The 16,695-nt window shown below is 52.3% G+C and overlaps 7 protein-coding genes across 7 annotated transcripts; 3 read left to right on the top strand and 4 right to left on the bottom strand.

Annotated features, from left to right (window-relative positions):
- Positions 1-441: 441 nt before the first annotated feature.
- M438DRAFT_347476 (RNA-binding domain-containing protein) lies at positions 442-1,907 on the bottom strand. Its single transcript, XM_029905919.1, has 4 exons — positions 1,820-1,907; positions 1,659-1,761; positions 1,265-1,602; positions 442-1,209 (listed from the first exon to the last, which is right to left on the bottom strand). The coding sequence occupies exons 1-4, from the start codon at positions 1,845-1,847 to the stop codon at positions 761-763; spliced, it is 918 nt and encodes a 305-aa protein (XP_029758396.1). The 5' UTR covers positions 1,848-1,907; the 3' UTR covers positions 442-760.
- Positions 1,908-2,791: 884 nt separating this feature from the next.
- M438DRAFT_347475 (uncharacterized protein) lies at positions 2,792-3,681 on the top strand. Its single transcript, XM_029905918.1, has one exon. It carries the CDS (start codon positions 2,819-2,821, stop codon positions 3,656-3,658), a length of 840 nt encoding a protein of 279 aa, XP_029758395.1. The 5' UTR covers positions 2,792-2,818; the 3' UTR covers positions 3,659-3,681.
- Positions 3,682-4,764: 1,083 nt separating this feature from the next.
- M438DRAFT_357258 (uncharacterized protein) lies at positions 4,765-7,077 on the bottom strand (the record flags this gene model as incomplete). The annotated part of the gene is made up of 1 exon (XM_029907156.1): positions 4,765-7,077. The coding sequence occupies one exon, from the start codon at positions 7,075-7,077 to the stop codon at positions 4,765-4,767; it is 2,313 nt and encodes a 770-aa protein (XP_029758394.1).
- A 348-nt stretch (positions 7,078-7,425) lies between these two features.
- M438DRAFT_58328 (uncharacterized protein) lies at positions 7,426-9,204 on the top strand. Its single transcript, XM_029910198.1, has 2 exons — positions 7,426-8,118; positions 8,171-9,204. The coding sequence occupies exons 1-2, from the start codon at positions 7,774-7,776 to the stop codon at positions 9,050-9,052; spliced, it is 1,227 nt and encodes a 408-aa protein (XP_029758393.1). The 5' UTR covers positions 7,426-7,773; the 3' UTR covers positions 9,053-9,204.
- A 31-nt stretch (positions 9,205-9,235) lies between these two features.
- M438DRAFT_278111 (uncharacterized protein) lies at positions 9,236-10,198 on the bottom strand (the record flags this gene model as incomplete). The annotated part of the gene is made up of 3 exons (XM_029900977.1): positions 9,236-9,554; positions 9,609-9,908; positions 9,963-10,198. 3 exons carry the CDS (start codon positions 10,196-10,198, stop codon positions 9,236-9,238), a joined length of 855 nt encoding a protein of 284 aa, XP_029758392.1.
- A 786-nt stretch (positions 10,199-10,984) lies between these two features.
- Positions 10,985-12,095, top strand: M438DRAFT_347471 (Aldo/keto reductase). Its single transcript, XM_029905917.1, has one exon. It carries the CDS (start codon positions 10,989-10,991, stop codon positions 11,877-11,879), a length of 891 nt encoding a protein of 296 aa, XP_029758391.1. The 5' UTR covers positions 10,985-10,988; the 3' UTR covers positions 11,880-12,095.
- On the bottom strand, positions 12,056-16,424 carry M438DRAFT_322994 (uncharacterized protein). Its single transcript, XM_029902986.1, has 2 exons — positions 12,970-16,424; positions 12,056-12,700 (listed from the first exon to the last, which is right to left on the bottom strand). The coding sequence occupies exons 1-2, from the start codon at positions 16,301-16,303 to the stop codon at positions 12,171-12,173; spliced, it is 3,864 nt and encodes a 1,287-aa protein (XP_029758390.1). The 5' UTR covers positions 16,304-16,424; the 3' UTR covers positions 12,056-12,170.
- Between the last annotated feature and the right edge of the window lie 271 nt (positions 16,425-16,695).

Raw genomic sequence — 16,695 nt, 5'->3', positions numbered from 1 at the left:
ATCGACTGATTGGGTTGGCGAAAGCGTGCATAGCTCACATAGGACACTTGGGGAAATGACAAGATCATGGCAGCAAGCAATGTTTGTGCGTGCCCATAATCTATCGAGAGTCAGCTCCAACTATAGCCAAGACCCACCTGAACTGATCCGGAGGTTCGTTGAACCAGCCCTGGCCAACTGCCACAAGTCCCTTGTTGAGAAGGTCAAGCGAACGATGAAGGCGCTCAGCATGGTGTTCACAAGAGCATCGAATGGCGAATCAAAATTTAAAGGCGAAGGTCGAGCGACGTGGCGATTGAGAGCGCCGCGAGCTGACGTGAGGAGTAGAGTGTCGCACGTTACAATGTTGAATTGCTCATTAAGTTGAAGCAATTTGATGGAACCGCACCACGGGATGTGTAACTGTATTGGAAAAAGGCGGACTGCCGAACTAGGAAATCCACCGGAAAAGATGCTCGAGAATCGTAAAGCTGTATAACGCGCGATTGTGTCTGGGTTGTGTCGCCAAAATAGTTGCAGAAGCACGTCACGCCTCAAGATTTCTGATTCCTTTTTTGCCGTACGACGAGCTGAAGCCGAAAAGACCCGAGAGATTAATCTGCTGATGCGCCCCGAACGAACCGTGAATAGCGTGGAAGAGCGGCAAGAAGATGACGAGAAAGGTGAAGAGGTACATGATGGTGATGGGTGGGCATAATAACCGATGGGCCGGCATATCAAAGCGTGCTTTTTTCGATCCCCCTGGTCATTAGTAGGCGCTTTAACGGCGTTCGTACCTGTCAGCACCGCGCTCCTCACCATAAGCACGACGGCCACCAGAGGCGGCAGCATCGGCGGCGGGAGCAGCGGGGTCAGCATAGCTGGAAGGAGCGTCAGCGCGAGCACTGCCACGGTCGTAGCCGTATCCTCCGCGTCTGTCGTCATCGCCGCCAGAAGCACCACCGCGTCCAGCGTAGCGGTCTTCGCGGCCACCGCCGTAGCCACGGGAGCCACCGCCGTAATCATCACGGTCGCGACGGCTGTATGAGCCACGGTCCTCGTAGCGGTCGTAGTCGCGGCCGCCGCCGTAGCGGTCATCGCCGTAGCGGTCACCACCTCCGTAGCGTCCACCACCAGATCTGCCGCCGTAATCGTCGCGTCTGCCGGGGCCACGACGATCGTTGTAGCGGTCACCACCACCGAAACGGCCAGGAGGGCGACGGTCGTCGGCTGAGGGGAGTAAGGTTAGTTGGCGGACATTTGTGGTAGAATTGTGCTGACTTACTTCTCTTGGGAGGGCCGAAGTACTTGCCGGGGGTAGGGGTTCTAGGTCTGGAGCGACGAGCCTTCTCAATGCTCAGGGTGCGGCCTTCGTAAACCTCGCCTTGAAGGCCAGACTTGGCGGCGTCGGCCTGCTCGCCAGTGGCCATGTTGACGAAACCGAAACCACGGGATTCGCGGGTGTGAGGGTCGCGCATGATGCTGCAAGTGTCGACATCGCCGTACTTCTCGAAAAGACGGCGGACCTCCTCCTCGGTCAGACGGGGGTGGATGCCGGTAACGAAAAGGTTGGAGCCAGGGTTGGCGGCTTCTTCTTCGTCCTCACGGATCTGCTGGGCAGTGCTAGGTGGATGGTCAATGACAAGTTGCGCGTGGACGGTTGATGGTTGATGACATACCGGTCGTCGCGGACAGCAGCAGGCGAGGCGCTACGGAGTCTGCTGTCGCCATCGCGGTCGGGGCGAGGAGAGCGCGAGCGCTCACGGGGGTACTGAGGCTCGTCTGTCATATCGTTAGACCAGTGATGCAATGGTGCAATGCGAGTCAGAGAGGTAGGTACCGTCGTAGTCGCGGTTCTCGTATTCCATTTTTGCGGGTATTAGATGAAAGAGACAGAAAGAGAAATGGGTTGGGCAAGTTCAATGGAAAGAAACAAGGAAGGGATGATGCGATGGAAGTCACGTCTGTGAATGAGGAAAGGGATGGAGGATGCTTGCGCCTGCCGTCTAGCTCTCACTTGTTTGCGTCTGGGCGCTAACTTCACTCCGCCAACCACGTGACTTTCGGTCAACTTTACGCTGCTTCCGCTATGATGTTGCGCAGCGCAACAAACAAGACAAACTGACTTGGTCCATCATCGCAGTGAGTTCATCTCTGTTCCTCGACTCGCACTCATGCAGCCATCCTATACTTTATTTGGCTGCCAACATGACGTCGCCGCTTGCCATGTCGCCGCCGAGTCTTGACGTGTGGCTGACTTGTAGCAGCATCTTCTGGAATCGGCCATCTCTCTCGATCGAGAAACGTCAGCATGGCCTCGAATGGCCCCTACTACCAGCCCGTCCAGGCGCATGATCAACCCGTGTCGGATGAGATGCGCCTCGCTCAAGGCATCCTAGACTACACCGCCTCGGCTCCTCAAGCATCCATGTACCCCGAGCCCAACTCGGAATATCACCATGCTCAGCAACTGGCCTCAGAACAGGAGGCCGAAGATCATGCTCAATTGCAAGGTCTCGTCGAGGCTGCTACCAGTGCTGCTGCCCAAGAGCAGATTCGCCAACGCAACCAGCAACTCCAGTTCGCACATTCCGACCAAGACCTTGCCTCACTGCTACGCGATCCTTCTGCTAGACTGTCGACATCAAGGAGAAAGCGCTCCAATTCCCTCGACAATGACGATCAGACTTCTGCGAGCGAGTCTTCCAAGCGTCAAAGGCGCTCCGAAGACGACGGACACCACTCTCCGCACCTCGATGCCCGAGCTGCTGGCGTCCACTCAGCAGCAGCTCTCTTCCGACCTGCCTCCGACTCTTCCAAGAAGTATACACGCCCTCCCATGTCCAAGCTCTTCACCTCGCTCGAGCTATCCCCCGAGAACTTCCTATACCTACAAGCCGCTGCGAAGCAGTATATGCTCAATGCCGACTACCCCGATCGCCAAGCTTGTGTGGGCAACAGAGGAAGAGGTGACAACGAGATGGTGAAGGCCAGGATGTATCAGTGTGTGCGCGAGTTCCTCGAGGCCGAGGGTTGGGGAGAGAAGTACTTTGGTGAAAACGCACCTCCACCAAACGATGGAGAAGCCAATGCACCGCCTCAACCACGTCGCTACGTCTGGCCGCGTGACAGAGATCGCATCATCGCTCTTTGTACCCCGCTGTTGCGTCGCATGGTGACAAATGAGCGCCAGAGACAGTACGCCATAGAATCGCGTAAGGGTGGCAAGCCAGATAAGATCCCGCAAGACGCCTCTGACCCTCAGGCTCAATCCGCCCATGATCAAGACTCTGTCTCCATGTCAGCTCATGACGCCCAGGCAGAGCCGTACGACTCCCGCTTGGATGCCATTCCAGCCTATCATCTCTATCTCGTCACCCCCGCGACAGGCCAACTCGTGCGAGACCGTATCTCCTTTACTATGGAAGAAGAATTCAGTTGGCAGTGGCTAGTGGACACTCTGGTTAGCAACTGGTGCAGTGCCCTACAGATCGTTCAGCCTCCACCCGACATTGCTGCAAACATCCTCGAGCGCTTCACAATCAAAGTACTTACTTCTTCTGGTTTGACTACTGTTTCTGGCGAAGGTGAATGGCAATTGGCTATTCAAGACATTCGTCAGACTATCTGGCTGGATAGTACTGTCAAAGTTGTCGCCGAATGCCCATCTACGCCGTAGAGTCTTTAAGTGGCGGTGTTCGAACGGGCTTAGAAGTGGAAACGGAACCAAAGAGCCTTTTTACACGTTATTGGTCTGTTCGTGGCAGCTCCTTCTGCTGTTTACAGTCACGGAAGTCGGAAAGTGCAACAGATGATTGACGACTGCTCACGCTAACATGAACGAGTACATACAAAACCATCAAAACTATTGTAACCTTAAAACCCCTCGACACTTGACACTTGTTTTGTAAACTGTGAACCGTTTTAGGCGACAAGCAATACGAGACGAATGAGACAAGAGGTCGCAGTAACGTGAGTACAGAGAAGGAGAAGCCAAAACAAGCCAGACTTTGTACATCCCTCAGATACTCATCTAAGTGGCTGTCTCTAGACAGAACGGTTCTAGTTCTGGTACAACCATCCAGAAATATCACTTGAGAACATCGTTCTCTATGAACTAGAACCTCAGGATCAGGATCATTGTGGAATCTTCATGGGCATACGGAGTATTGTACTAGAGGAAGACCTTGCAAGAAGGAGGAGCTCGGTTCTGTCTCTAACGATTCCCAGTATCATATCAAACACCTTGCCTACCATAGGGAGCTTCGGTTGCGTCGATTGAAGTTTGCCTCCCAAGTCGAGTTCAGGAAAGAGATGCGATCATAGGCTTCAGCAAGAAGGGCAGAAGATGGGTTTATGGGGGTAGTGAGTTTTCTTTGATTGTGGTGATTCTCCTCCTAAAGCCATGATTACAACAAAGATCTATTTGGTATCCAAAAAGTGTTATAAGTCCATCTGTCGGACTGTCGAAGAATGGAAAAAGTGAAGTGAAGAAAGGGAAAGAAAGAGCAAAAGCAAAAGCAAGGAAAATGTTCGTGTCGTAAAAGTTCGTTTCGTCAGTCATCATCAGTGTTGGCCTTCTTTTCCCAAAAGAAAAAGAACTCCTGAAAGCAGAGAAAGAGAGCAATGAAAAAGCGCTTTCCTCCTGGCTCCAAACCGATGACCCGGAAATGAGATTCGTAAAGATTCGCTTTTTTTCTTCTCATCATTCATATCGTGGTGTTCTCCCGTGTTGAGGAGGTTCGTTAAAAATAAATGCGTAATTACAGCTCAAAGTGCAATGACTTAGAGCATTTGGCCGGCAATGTCGCGGATTGCCCATCGCCACGAGTCGTTGGAACGACGGCAGCCACCATCCATGGGGAACCAAGCCTCGCATCTGCGGCGCCAGACTTGCTCCTCATCGCGTTGGCGACGAATGAATTCGGGACCAAGGTCGAATTCCTCACCAACCAGCCACTCATCGCCACCAGTAGTTTGTGCGCCATCGGGAGCAGAGGTGGGGCCCTCCTTGAGATCTTCAATGGCGGCGAAAGGGTCCTCTTCGTCCTCGGTAACGCTAGGACTGTTGTTCCTAGAATCTCCGGCACGCAGCTTGAGCCAGCACATGCGACGGGGGTCAAAGACCATTCCACCGACAACCTTAATGTTCTGGTTGGAATAGTCTGACGCGAGCGGGGTGATAAGAGCAGGTCTGGGAGGGGAGGGCGGAAGTGGGCGCGCAGTCATGTAGGAAGTCTGCTGTGCATCGTGGGCGGTCGGAGTGGGGGTCGGTAGGAGCGGACCAAGCTCGAATGGAGCCAGACTGTTCTCATTGCCTTCCCAGCGCAAAGTCTGAGGGTTGAAGGTCATACCCTTTTCAATGATTGGCTTGCCGACATTGGTGGTGCTGGGAGTAATGAGCTGAGGACGCTTGGCCTTGATCCTGGAAGCACTGGGGCTGGTGTGGGGACTGCGGGCAGCAATCTGAGCCTTCCAGTTGGTGCTGACAGGCATAAGCGGGCCCTCGCTCTTGGGACGGCCAGTTCCTGCGGCCCTGAGGCGTGATTCGCGTGCGATACGGCTGGCTGCAGTATCGCGAAGATAACGCGGGGTGTTGGACTGGTCCTGGAATCCCTTCATGGGCATGGGGCTGCGAGGTGTCACGGGAGCGGGAGTCTGCATGCGCTCGGGCAGAGGGATTTTGGTAGGGCCAGTAACATCGATTCTGCTCGGAATGTTGCGAACCGACTTGGGTGCACCCCTGGCAGAAGGCTGCTTGAGATACCTTGATTCCTTGGTCGACGATGTGGGCAAGTCGTCGAAGAGGTCGAGCTCGGTTCCATCACCAAAGTTGCGTCTGCGAGAAGGCTTCGTCACGGTGCGCTTGGATGCAGCTTCCCTCGCAAGTGCGGCAGGGGCAAGGTCGGCACGGCGACCAGAGCGGGAAGGAGTGTCGGGTACATAGCCCGAAGACAAGCGTGAGTAAGAGCGGAGGGGAGGCGACTGGCTGCGATGAGGTTCGGCCTCGCGACGGAGGTGGTACGCAGAAGTACGCGAAGGAGGCTTGGCGGTAGTGTGGTGCGACTGGGCTGAGGTTCCGGCTGGTAAGAATGGTACGGGCTTGACGCTCTGCTGGGGACCGCGCAGAACGGGCATGGAGCGCTTGCTGCGCAGGAAATTAGAACCCGATGTAGAGGGTTGAGGTCGTTGACGCGTGACAAGAGTAGCTCCAGGTTCAAATACGGGCTCGAGGCGGGAAGCAGGCTTCGACGAGGGAACGGGTCGGGGGATGCGCGTGGCAGAAGGCTTCTCGGAGAAAGTGAGGGTTGTAGTGGGTGCACGAGTCGACGACGAGGACTTGGTCTGTCTTTGTTGAATGTTGCGGTGGAGGGTGAGCTTGCTTGGATCAAAGACATTGCCTGCGCCGATGTCAAGGCCACTTTCGAAGTCGTCCTCATCCTGGGGTTGCGAAGTAGGAGCCTCGACTTGCTGTTGACGCTTCTTAAGCATCTTACCCAGGTCGATAGGTCCTTCAGGAAGTTCAAGGCCGCCAAAGTCATCCTCGCTTTCAGTCAAGACGCTGCCGAGACTAGGGCTCATGGCGGAGCCCAACTGGGAGCCGGAAAAGCTCCTGTTGCGCTGGTCGCGACGTGTACCGGCGAAGCGAATGCCTAGGCTACCCTCTGTGAAGTCGTCGAAGTCGTCATGTTCCTCCTCGTGTTCTTGGTGGGAAGTCTTGGGCAATTTAAGCGAGAGCGGAGCGTCGTCGCCGATTTCCAGGTCGTCGGCCCAGTCGTCGTCTTGACGGGGAGGGAGTGTTCGGCGAGAGGGCGCGTTACCTAGACGCTGAATCTTGCCGCTCATCAGAGCTGAAGGGGGGACATTGTTAGGAATAGGGATGCCGGCGTGGAGGCGGGCGGACTGGATTGCGTTGTTGGCGGAGGAGTCGTCGTTGGGCGCCAGCATGACATGCCAGTCATCGTCAGCAGCAGCGGATTCGGAGCGCAGTGACAGGCGTGAGGAAAAATGAGTTTGCACGGTCGAGACGGAGTTTGTGAAGAGATCGCCCTGGAAGTCGACATCGTCGTCCCAGCTCTCAATGTCGGCCGCGGCCATGACAGGCGGTCAATCGGCAAGCGAGCGACGGCGGCGAGGGTGTGGAGGGTGTGGATCGGAGATGGGGAGCGAGAGACGATCGAGGCGCTGGGAGCGACAGTAATGAAGGTGCTGGCAAGAACGGGGTTGCATTGAAAGATGCAGCGAGCGTGCAGGACGAGCGAAAGAGACGACGCGGGATGGCTGGAAAGCTGCTGAAACGGGCGTAGAGATATGCAAGCCAGGGCAGGCTGCACCGCTGCGCGAAGCTGCCACTTCCACAACTCACCCGAAGCACACACCACGCACCTTTTTTTGCTCTTTCCTCGCACACTTGCCAAGAAGGGTCTACCTTCCCGCCGACTCCACTGCCCGAGAGGCCCTAGCGACTCGCGCGCACGTCACAATCTCAGTAAACAATCAATCAATTCCACGCGACCTTGACGTCTCCTTCAGGCCTCTGCCGCAGCAAGAAGCTGCCTCGCGTCTCTGCGCCTGGTGCCTGAAACGTCTCACTCACACGCGTTTGCTTGCCGAAACGCTCGCCAGCAAACGGTTAAAAGCTTTCGAGGCGTCGACGTTGCTGTCGTTGTTTGCACATCCCGCTGCCTCCAAACAAACGTCCCCGCCTCGGCTTCCGCTCGCTGACTACACCCTACCGACCCTATTCTCAGCCCTTGACCGAGACTAGCCACCATCAAATTTTACTCTGCCGTCATGCCACCATTGCCAGACCCTTTAGTCTTGCGGCTACCGCGGACTGACGTCGACAATGACTTCGTCCTCGTCAATGTCCAACAATCCGGTCCGGATCTTCTGGATGTGAAACTCGTTGCTACAGATGGCGAAGCTCCTTTCGTCACCTACCTCCGCCAAAACCAAATCCACAAATTGCAGGCTTCTAGCTCGCAGACGGAATTGGGCCATTGGCAATCTATCTTGTCTTCTGTCTTGCTTCAATCTATTCCAAATGATCCTACTCTGGTCGGAGTAGAGGCCGTGGCCAATCTCTCTTCATCTCAGCTCACTATAACCATCCGTAATAAGATTAGTGGCATCACTGTACGTTTCCGCTGCAACTCTCCCTACTCGTACGGTATACTGATGTCCGTAGCAACGACTTGGCGCAATCACTCTGGACAGGGATGACGATGAAGCTGTGCAGCTATACGACTGGACGGGCTTTGCTGTATCCCGAGCTGATGGACTGGCCCACCAACTAGCAACCTTCCAATCTACCGTGACGGAGCATCAGAAGAGAATTGATGAGCTGACCGCTCAGCTGGATGACCTGGTCAAGGCGAAGAAGTCTCACCAAGATGAGATGCTCCGGAAGTTTGCAGCCTTATTGAACACCAAGAAACTCAAGATCCGCGATCAGCAGCGCCTTCTGGCTCATGCCAAGGTCAACCCCAGAGCCGCAGATCAAGTTCAGCAGGCTAGATCTGCTACTGGCCGTAAACCTGATCTCTCTCGCTCAAGCAAGCGTAAGGCCGATGACAAGGTCAATGAGTCTGAAACAGATGACGATGACCTGGGAGGAACGGATCTGGGGAACCGCATGGACGAAGAACATGACATGCGTCAGGAACTTGGCGGACCCCTGACATCTGACAAGTCTGAACTTGATACTGAGGATGATGACAGCGATGGTGGCTTTGCTCCAGCCCCCATGCCGTCACAGCCGTCGCGCTCTCAGGCCTCACAATTATCGCGCTCTCAAAAATCCATGGGAGCCATGGAAGGAGCCTCGGAAGCTATCAAGCCAGATGAAACAGAGAAGGCACCTGAAGTGTCCCCTGAGATACAGCTACCGCCTAGAAGGCAGTTGCCTTTCTCCAAGCGGAATGATCTGATGTCTTCTTCACAGGCCCTGCCTAAGTCCTCTTCGACAATGGCCTCTTCTCAGACCCTGCCCAAATCGTCTGTCGTAGTGCCTCCTCCTAATCCAACGCCAGCAATGGAGGAAGACGATGAGACAGACGACGAATTGTGACTTACTCGTAATCTCGTTAAGGCATGGTCGCTCTCATACTTTCATACAACTACCAAAATTAGGAGGACCATGAGCATCAACGACATACACCAAATTCATATGTAAGACATTGCGGAAATCTTGGTCAGGAATAAATTGCCTTGGCTTTGAGCTCTATGTACAGGTTGCTAAAAATTAGTGGCATCAACGTCCATCCGGTCCTCCATACCGCTCCCTAAATGGTAAAGTATCTGAAACAGGTGTAGGACCATGTTCCCCTTCGAGTGTTTGGAATGCCACTGTCCTCGGTGTCATCGGGTTCAGCATGTTCGATATGCCTGGTGGATACTGCCATTCCGCCTGTGACCGCATCTTCTCCCACTCTTGCTCATCAAGTCGGGCCGTCTCTGGCGAATATTCTGGTATCTCTGTCTCTTCGATGTCGGCTGCTCGAGCAAGCTTCTCTGCTTTGGTAGGAATACAAGAGTGGAGCGAGACTAGCAATGTCACTGCGAAGAGTATCCTGAAGAGCACTATCAGTCCTGAAACACCTCAACGTGTGAAGGGGACTACTCACAATAGACACAATGTCACAGCAAAGCTCGCCTTCGCTTGCTTGCAGTACCCAATGTTCTTCTTGTCAGACGCAACGTCGCAGCTCTTGGTGATGTACCACGGTGCGCCTTTCTGTGGATGGTCCTTGTCGGTCATGTCGGACGCAGACTGACCATATGCACTGTAAGCATACAGGACAACCAGCAGGATATGGACCAGAGCAGAGAATATTGGAATAAGAGCGCGCATGAAGAACAGAACGGGCTTGATAAGCATTATGAACATGGAAAGCACAGAGATGACAACGTTGAAGTCGGTGATACTAGTAGATGGTCAGAATCCGCCATAGAGAAAATTAGGATTGAGCTCAACATACAACTGACTCCAGATGATAGGAGGACTGATCGGTCGATGATTTGCGTAGGAGTAGAGAATTTCAGTGGGTGAACTGTTGAATCCATTGTTGTATCCGTCAGTCCAGAGTCGTGTACGGTAGGTGTTTGGCTGAGCAATGGCGAAGAGAGCGAGGGCAGCCACAGTAAAGGGGAACTCTGCAACGAACAGCCAGAGCATGGTCTTTCGTGACCGCCATTTTCGCGCGACGAGTAACATTGTGGTAGGTCTGGGGCTACGGGCAAAGTAAATGCAGTATGCGATTGTTCAGAAGACTCGACAAACGCCTATCGAGTATCGAGCCTCACGCTTCGCAACCAAGCGCCGAAGGATGAGAAGAGGAGTCAGAAAGAGACACTTGCCATCCCAAAAGGCGGGAGCAGACATGATTTGTACAAGTTACTGCAGTACGACCTACTCGCATGATCTACGTCCATTCTCACCTTGTTATCACCGTCAGCAGCGAACGGGGTAAGCTGTGTAGCCGCCCGTGAAAGCAAGCGTGGCACGTCTCGCGCTTGCTGTTCATGCATGTCGTCCAATCAGCTGGCTGGCTGTGGCGCTTGGCTGCGTTTCCTTGCATATCCATCTCACGTCCTGCTCACCGTTCGTCTCTTGATTCGATTCAAAGTGGTTATGTTTGCTGATGCCTCTCGACGAGTCTTGACCTCAATCGAGTTTGCTATTCAACTAGACTTGCAATGATTTTCAAGGGACGCTTGTTTTTTCGGAAGGGAGCTTTGTTGATGTCCGAGCAGAATTGTGAAACCTGATGTAAGAATAGATATTGGTTTACGACACACAGAACCGGGACCAAACACCCGGCATCATAGTCCTCATCCTTCAGATTTCTGTCTAACGCATGAATATGGATGATCAAGGTCAACGCGGTTGGTGAAGTGGCTCCGTCTGATCCGAGCAGGGTCGCCCCCTCCACGTCTGCTCACATCGACGTCAGCATCTGCATCTCAACCGTCCACAATCTTTCCATCATCAGACTCAAATCACAATGTCCAAACCTGCAAACACCACTCTCAGAATGCTCTACGGCACAGCCTGGAAGAAGGAACGGACAACCGCTCTAGTCACTCAAGCTCTCCAAGCGGGCTTCCTTGCCGTCGACACAGCCGCGCAACCCAAACACTATCAAGAACACCTTGTCGGCAAGGGCGTCCGCACCTTCCTCTCTGGTAGCAATCTCACTCGTGGCGAATTATATCTTCAGACCAAATACACATCCATCAATGGCCAAGATCCGAACAACCTACCATACGACCCTTCAACCAGTATAACAGAACAGGTTAAAGCTTCTGTGGCGTCTTCGTTACACAACCTCAGACATACTGAAGATGTAGAGGACAGCTATATCGATTGTCTGGTGTTGCACAGTCCATTGCCGAATATCCAGCAGACAATGGAGGCCTGGGATGCAATGGCCTCGTTTGTACCAGCTAAAGTACACTCTTTGGGCATCTCGAATACCTCCCTGCCGATTCTGGAGTATATCTGGGATAACAGCAATGTCAAGCCAAAAGTGGTGCAAAACAGGTTCTACGCTGCCACTGGTTGGGATATCGGGCTCAGAGAGTTCTGCAAAGAAAACAGCATCGAGTATCAAAGTTTCTGGACATTGACGGGCAATCCCAAGTTTCTTGGTATACCACTTGTCACTCGTGCAGCCGAGGAAATAGGTGTGAGTGTGGAAGTTGCGATTTATGCTCTCGTTCAAGGACTTGGAATTACACCCATCAACGGCACTACCTCACATATTGAGACCGACATTGCTAAGCTGTTGAAGCTTGAGGAGTGGAAAGCCAAGGGACACAACAGCGAGACATGGGGAAAGACTGTTCGGGCCTTCGAGTTGTTGCTTCAAAAGTGGTCGCTTGCTAGCTATTAAAACGCATAACGCTATTGAGATCTCAGAGAGGGTCCATTGAGAGCCCGAACTTTTTGCTCTCTCACTGGACACTCGCCGAATTTCTCAAATCTTCGTGCAGTTTCACAGCTAATAACAACAGCACCGAAGACCTCATACTTCGAAAATGTAAAAGAAAACAAACAAACTTCGATTAAAGCCTCTCAATAAATATGTATCGTATGCGTATATATCTTATCCTCATATGCGTTTTCATTCCATGTATTCGTTTCTCTGTTCATGTGTTTCATCTTGACGTTGTGTGTTCTCGCCTCAAACACTGGCGGTGCGCCTCTTGACACAGACAGGCTTCTGTGCATAACAGAACAACAGTCTGAAGCTTGTTCTTTGGCGCTCGCACTCGCGCAGTAGGCCAGGTGTGTCCCAAAGCCCTGCTGTGGTTGTCTGACCAGGATCGGGATAGCAGGAGGAGTACCACCATCGTCCAATCTTGGCCACTGTTTTCGTGATATCTTCGTCATTGCGTCGCTCATGGCGTTCGTCCTCCTCATTGTTCTTGTCGTTTTTGTTGCTCTGCATCCACTCTGTGAAGCGTAGGTATTCAGGCTCTGGTTGTTCCGACCGTCTTTGCTTCTGGCTACTTGAGCTCGAGGTTCCGCTATCGTGACTTCTGCGTATGCGCCCAGCTACTGGTATATCGACGACGCATTTTCTTAGGTTCTCAAAATTGCGTTTGCCGAGGAGCGTGAGGAAAGCATCGCCGTGGTTCCAGAGACTGATCTGGCTATCATGTTGATGGATACGTATCTTGAGGTCGCGAATGGTTTTGCGAGCTGTGTGACCTGCAAAGCGAATGCAAAATTAGCATATTTCTTGTGTGCATGTGTGTAACGATACAATCTCCCAAGGCCGCGAGACATCAGAACCTGTAGCTGTCGAGATGCAGAGAAGTGGTCATAGTCGACTAGCCGTCCATAGAGAGACCACTTGCTTCCATGAGAAGGTAGGCTCAAGACAGATGGCCGTTTGTACAGCGAGCCGACTAACAATGCAATCTGAAGCACCATCTGATGGCTATTGGAGCATAGTATCTACATCCTCGCATACGTACCCATGTTGACAAGATCTAGGTCTAGCACAGACATCTCTAGGTATCCTGACGGGCGTAATGTGCGTTTGATCTCATTGAAGCATGCTTGATAGGCGTCGTCTGCGGCGGCGATGGGGAAACGGAAAACTACTGCCGAAAAATAGTTATTGGGGAATGGGAAGGGTGTGTCGATTGACGGATGAGTAACATGGTGATGGTTTGAGAGCGTCTCCCATGAGGACGAATTTGGTCCAGGCCCGAGATTATAAAATTGACACTTCGGGTAGGTCAAAGCGCAGTTATATGACCATTCTTTTCCAAGCCCGTCAACAATCAAAATTCGGGTGTGGTTGCCAGTAATTGCTTCCTCATGGGCGGGACTGAATAGAAGTCGGCCGAATGATAGCCATTTGCTTGTCATGAGTGCCGCAAATCTCAACTCTGCCGAGGCTGTTGGTGGACTGAAAACAGCAGGATCGACTCGAGATTCTCGAATTCTGCGTGGTGAGATAGGTACTTCAGGTTTTACGTCGTCCTCTTGGTCAAGATAATCAGATATCGAAAAGGTTGTGCTTGGGCGACTGGTATCCAAATTGGAGCCTCTTTTGCTGGCCTCAGGATTCGAGGTACTTCTGGGTGCACTGTCTTCGTTTCGGTTGATGGCTTTAGAGTCGACCATGTCGGCATACTGGAACGGTGCACCGAGAGACGAAGTAGTTGATGCCCTCACTTTTGCTGGCAAGACCTCATCCAACAGATTGTCGTACTCATTCCAGACCTCGTCTTCTCCGACGAAAGAAGATCTTGTGATACAAGGACTTCCGAGGCCGGAGCTGCTAGTGTAAGATAACTCAGAGTTCTTTCTAGGGGGAAAAGCGATGAACTCTTGCGTCTCATGACTCTCATCAACCATCATGTCCTTCGACGTGTCTTCCGGAGTGACATCATCTTGGAGCCCCTTCAAATTTTGGCCTGCTCGTACAACTTGTGGAATTCTGCCGACAGACCGGAGCCTAGCTTTTGAGACTTCCTCTTGCTGTGATGACCCAGGGGTCTTGGAAATTTCCACAAGCTGAGGAGCGTTGACTTGGGTCATCGTCTTCGCCTGAAGAAGGACTGGAGATCCAAAAGACGTTCTCTTGGGGGCGATAGCTGCAGGGGGAGTAGGAAGAAGGCCTTCATGTCTTCGACTATAAGCCACTAGTGGATTGCCACTGGTGTCAGAACTCTTCGAACTTTTAGAAGAACGACTATCACCACTGAGGAGCTTCTCGATATCTGTGAGGTCGATGTTTGTAGCTTGATCGATGGAACCAAAATGTAGCGACTTCGTAGGTTGTCGATACCCCAAATCACCGTTCGAGGTTTGATTCGTGACCTTGGATCTGAAGCGCTGCATGAGTGTTGGACTCTTGCTGGATCTGGGGGAGCTTAGCCAATGGCCCTCTTTGCCCTCGTGACCCAATTCGGAGAGAGATGGCTTGTCAGCCTCGGTGGCAGGCATAACTGTCTTAGAGCCTGCTGAGCTTGCGTAATGTCCAGCCTTATCCAGATTTTCGGGTTTGGCGGTCGCAGAAGCTCCATGCTCTTCAGACTTCAGCCCGCTTCCATTTCCACGGAGAATGATCGGCTCTCTTCTCTCTTCCAGGAATCGATCCACATCATCCTCAGTATCGCTTGTCGCGCTTTTCTTTCTGCTCAAGAACGACAGTCCTTTGCGACTTGTTGAGCTGTCTTTGCTGGAAGAGCGACTGGTTCTACCAAAAATGCTGCTTCCTCTTCCCCTGAAACCGAACTTGCCATAGCCCTCGTGGCCTGTGCCTGCTGCAGGTCCTTTCTTTGGCTTATCTGACGTGATCGGAGGAGTGGACGAATCCTTATGGCGGCTAGACAGTATCCCTATCCTAGGAGTCCTCGAAGTGTTGGGACTCGGACCAACCATCGGCGAATCTTTGCGACTGAGAGGAGTGCCTATTTCAGAACGCTCAGTCGGTGTTCTGGGTGTTGTTGGAACTCCTTGTGATTTGTTACTCTGACGAGAAGAGCTTCGATGAGAGAATCCAAAAGTCCTTCTTGGGCTCAACGGTGGCGTTTCCATGTCGGCTGCGTCTGGGCCATGAGAGGGCGTTCGGACAATGTGTGAAAGATTGCTTTGTACCACAGGGATGTCCGATGCAAGTCCTAATCCATCGATACCATCTCTGCTTGGTCGCCTAGGAGGCATTGATCTGTTGTTTGATAAAACCGCAGGTGGATCCACATTAAGGTGTGCAAACTCCGGCGGGATACCGTCAAAAGGCACACCTTGAGATGTCTTACGGGTCGAAGACTTGGTAGCAGAACTTTTTTGGTCGTGTGTGTGTGCAACCTTGGCCGAGAATGGATTGGAAAAAGAGGGTTTCTGTCTAGTCTGCTCTTGATGTCTTAGGCTAGGAGCATCAGGGCTTAAAGCTTCAACTCGCAAAGCAGAGCCAGAGATCGCAACCGATGGCTTAATGTCCCTTCGTGTTTGTGTCTTTGTAGCAGCACGAGCTAGATCCAAGCTATCTCTATGGCGTGCAGATCCTAGAGTAGATGCAGCTAACGAAGAGTGTGAGGAAGCTGAAGTTGGTGTTGACTGGTGACTGAATGGCGAGTCAGAATTTCTACTTGAAGCGCCATCCGAGAACGGCGCCTGTAATTCGATTGGGGGATGTGGAGCTTTCGTATTGGATCTTGAATTGGACATCCTAGAATCGGAGCTTGGTATGCGGCTAGTGTTCCTTGTAGATGAAAGTCCAGATGTGGAAGGAAGAGTCATACCAAATATGGCTCCTGGAAAGGGGTCGTTGTCATACTGCACTTTGTGCACTGTTTGAACCAGTTTCCGATGTTCTTGCATGCTCTCTGGGTCGGTCTTGACGCGAAGAGCATATTGGTTGATAGTCGAAGCCTTTCTGCGTAATCCAGAACGGGGGCTATCAGGTGTTGATATAGTCGAGCCTGACACCAAAGAAGGTGTCTTTGTGCTCAAAGGAGGCGGTCGGACTGATCGGCGTTCTGAAGACCGTGCTTTGCTGGAAACACTTTGTACTGATGGAGTGGCCGACGAAGGTTGCGCCTGTACAACGCTTGGCGGAGCATTTCTGGATGGTAGGCGAGAGTTGGTGACTGTACGACGTGAAGTTGTCTCGCTCTGGGGCACATGGCGAAGATCCGGGCTTGTTGCATTGTGTCGTGTTGGCTCAATTACAGCATGCTCTTTCGGAGAACGAGTCGTTACCGGTAATCGAGTTATCGACCTTCTCAGACTTCTTGCTTGACGTTGATCTCCCGAATCCGAAAGATAGCTCGTTCCTAGTACATGGGTCGCCATCTTATGTGCCTCGTGAGATCCGTATATAGAATGTGGAGGTGGCCTATACCAGAGCGTGGACAAAGTCTGTGATATGGGTAGACTCCGCTATATTCTTCATAGTAAGGGCCAGAGATAGTGTTGGAAGATGCTGATGTAGATGTACAAGAAATCTGAAGCTCAAAAAACACATTCGAATATATTTTTGAGTTGACTCCACAGAGAATCGAAAATAGAAAAAGCACGACGACGAATGTACCAGTATTATGGTAGGTATCCTTATGCAAGCACGTTTCGTGAACCACTGAGGAATTTTAGAAAGATATGCCGAGCACCGCCACCGGCAAAACCGAGAATCCGAGGAAGAGACAGAGAATATGACGCGATCTTGGTCGATGGTTGCAGTGGCAAGG

This window comes from Aureobasidium pullulans, assembly GCF_000721785.1.
Source record: "Aureobasidium pullulans EXF-150 unplaced genomic scaffold scaffold_15, whole genome shotgun sequence".
Taxonomy (NCBI): domain Eukaryota; kingdom Fungi; phylum Ascomycota; class Dothideomycetes; order Dothideales; family Saccotheciaceae; genus Aureobasidium; species Aureobasidium pullulans.
This window is presented reverse-complemented; position numbering and strand designations above follow the sequence as displayed.

Coding starts and splice junctions, on each gene's coding strand:
- M438DRAFT_347476 (XM_029905919.1), bottom strand. CDS start 1,847: ATGGAATACGAGAACCGCGACTACGACG. Junction 1,762..1,819: donor CGAGAACCGCGACTACGACG/GTACCTACCTCT, acceptor ACGATATGACAG/ACGAGCCTCAGTACCCCCGT. Junction 1,210..1,264: donor CTTCGGCCCTCCCAAGAGAA/GTAAGTCAGCAC, acceptor TACTCCCCTCAG/CCGACGACCGTCGCCCTCCT.
- M438DRAFT_347475 (XM_029905918.1), top strand. CDS start 2,819: ATGTCCAAGCTCTTCACCTCGCTCGAGCTATCCCCCGAGAACTTCCTA.
- M438DRAFT_58328 (XM_029910198.1), top strand. CDS start 7,774: ATGCCACCATTGCCAGACCCTTTAGTCTTGCGGCTACCGCGGACTGAC. Junction 8,119..8,170: donor ATAAGATTAGTGGCATCACT/GTACGTTTCCGC, acceptor TGATGTCCGTAG/CAACGACTTGGCGCAATCAC.
- M438DRAFT_347471 (XM_029905917.1), top strand. CDS start 10,989: ATGTCCAAACCTGCAAACACCACTCTCAGAATGCTCTACGGCACAGCC.
- M438DRAFT_322994 (XM_029902986.1), bottom strand. CDS start 16,303: ATGGCGACCCATGTACTAGGAACGAGCTATCTTTCGGATTCGGGAGAT. Junction 12,701..12,969: donor CCTAGATCTTGTCAACATGG/GTACGTATGCGA, acceptor TTCGCTTTGCAG/GTCACACAGCTCGCAAAACC.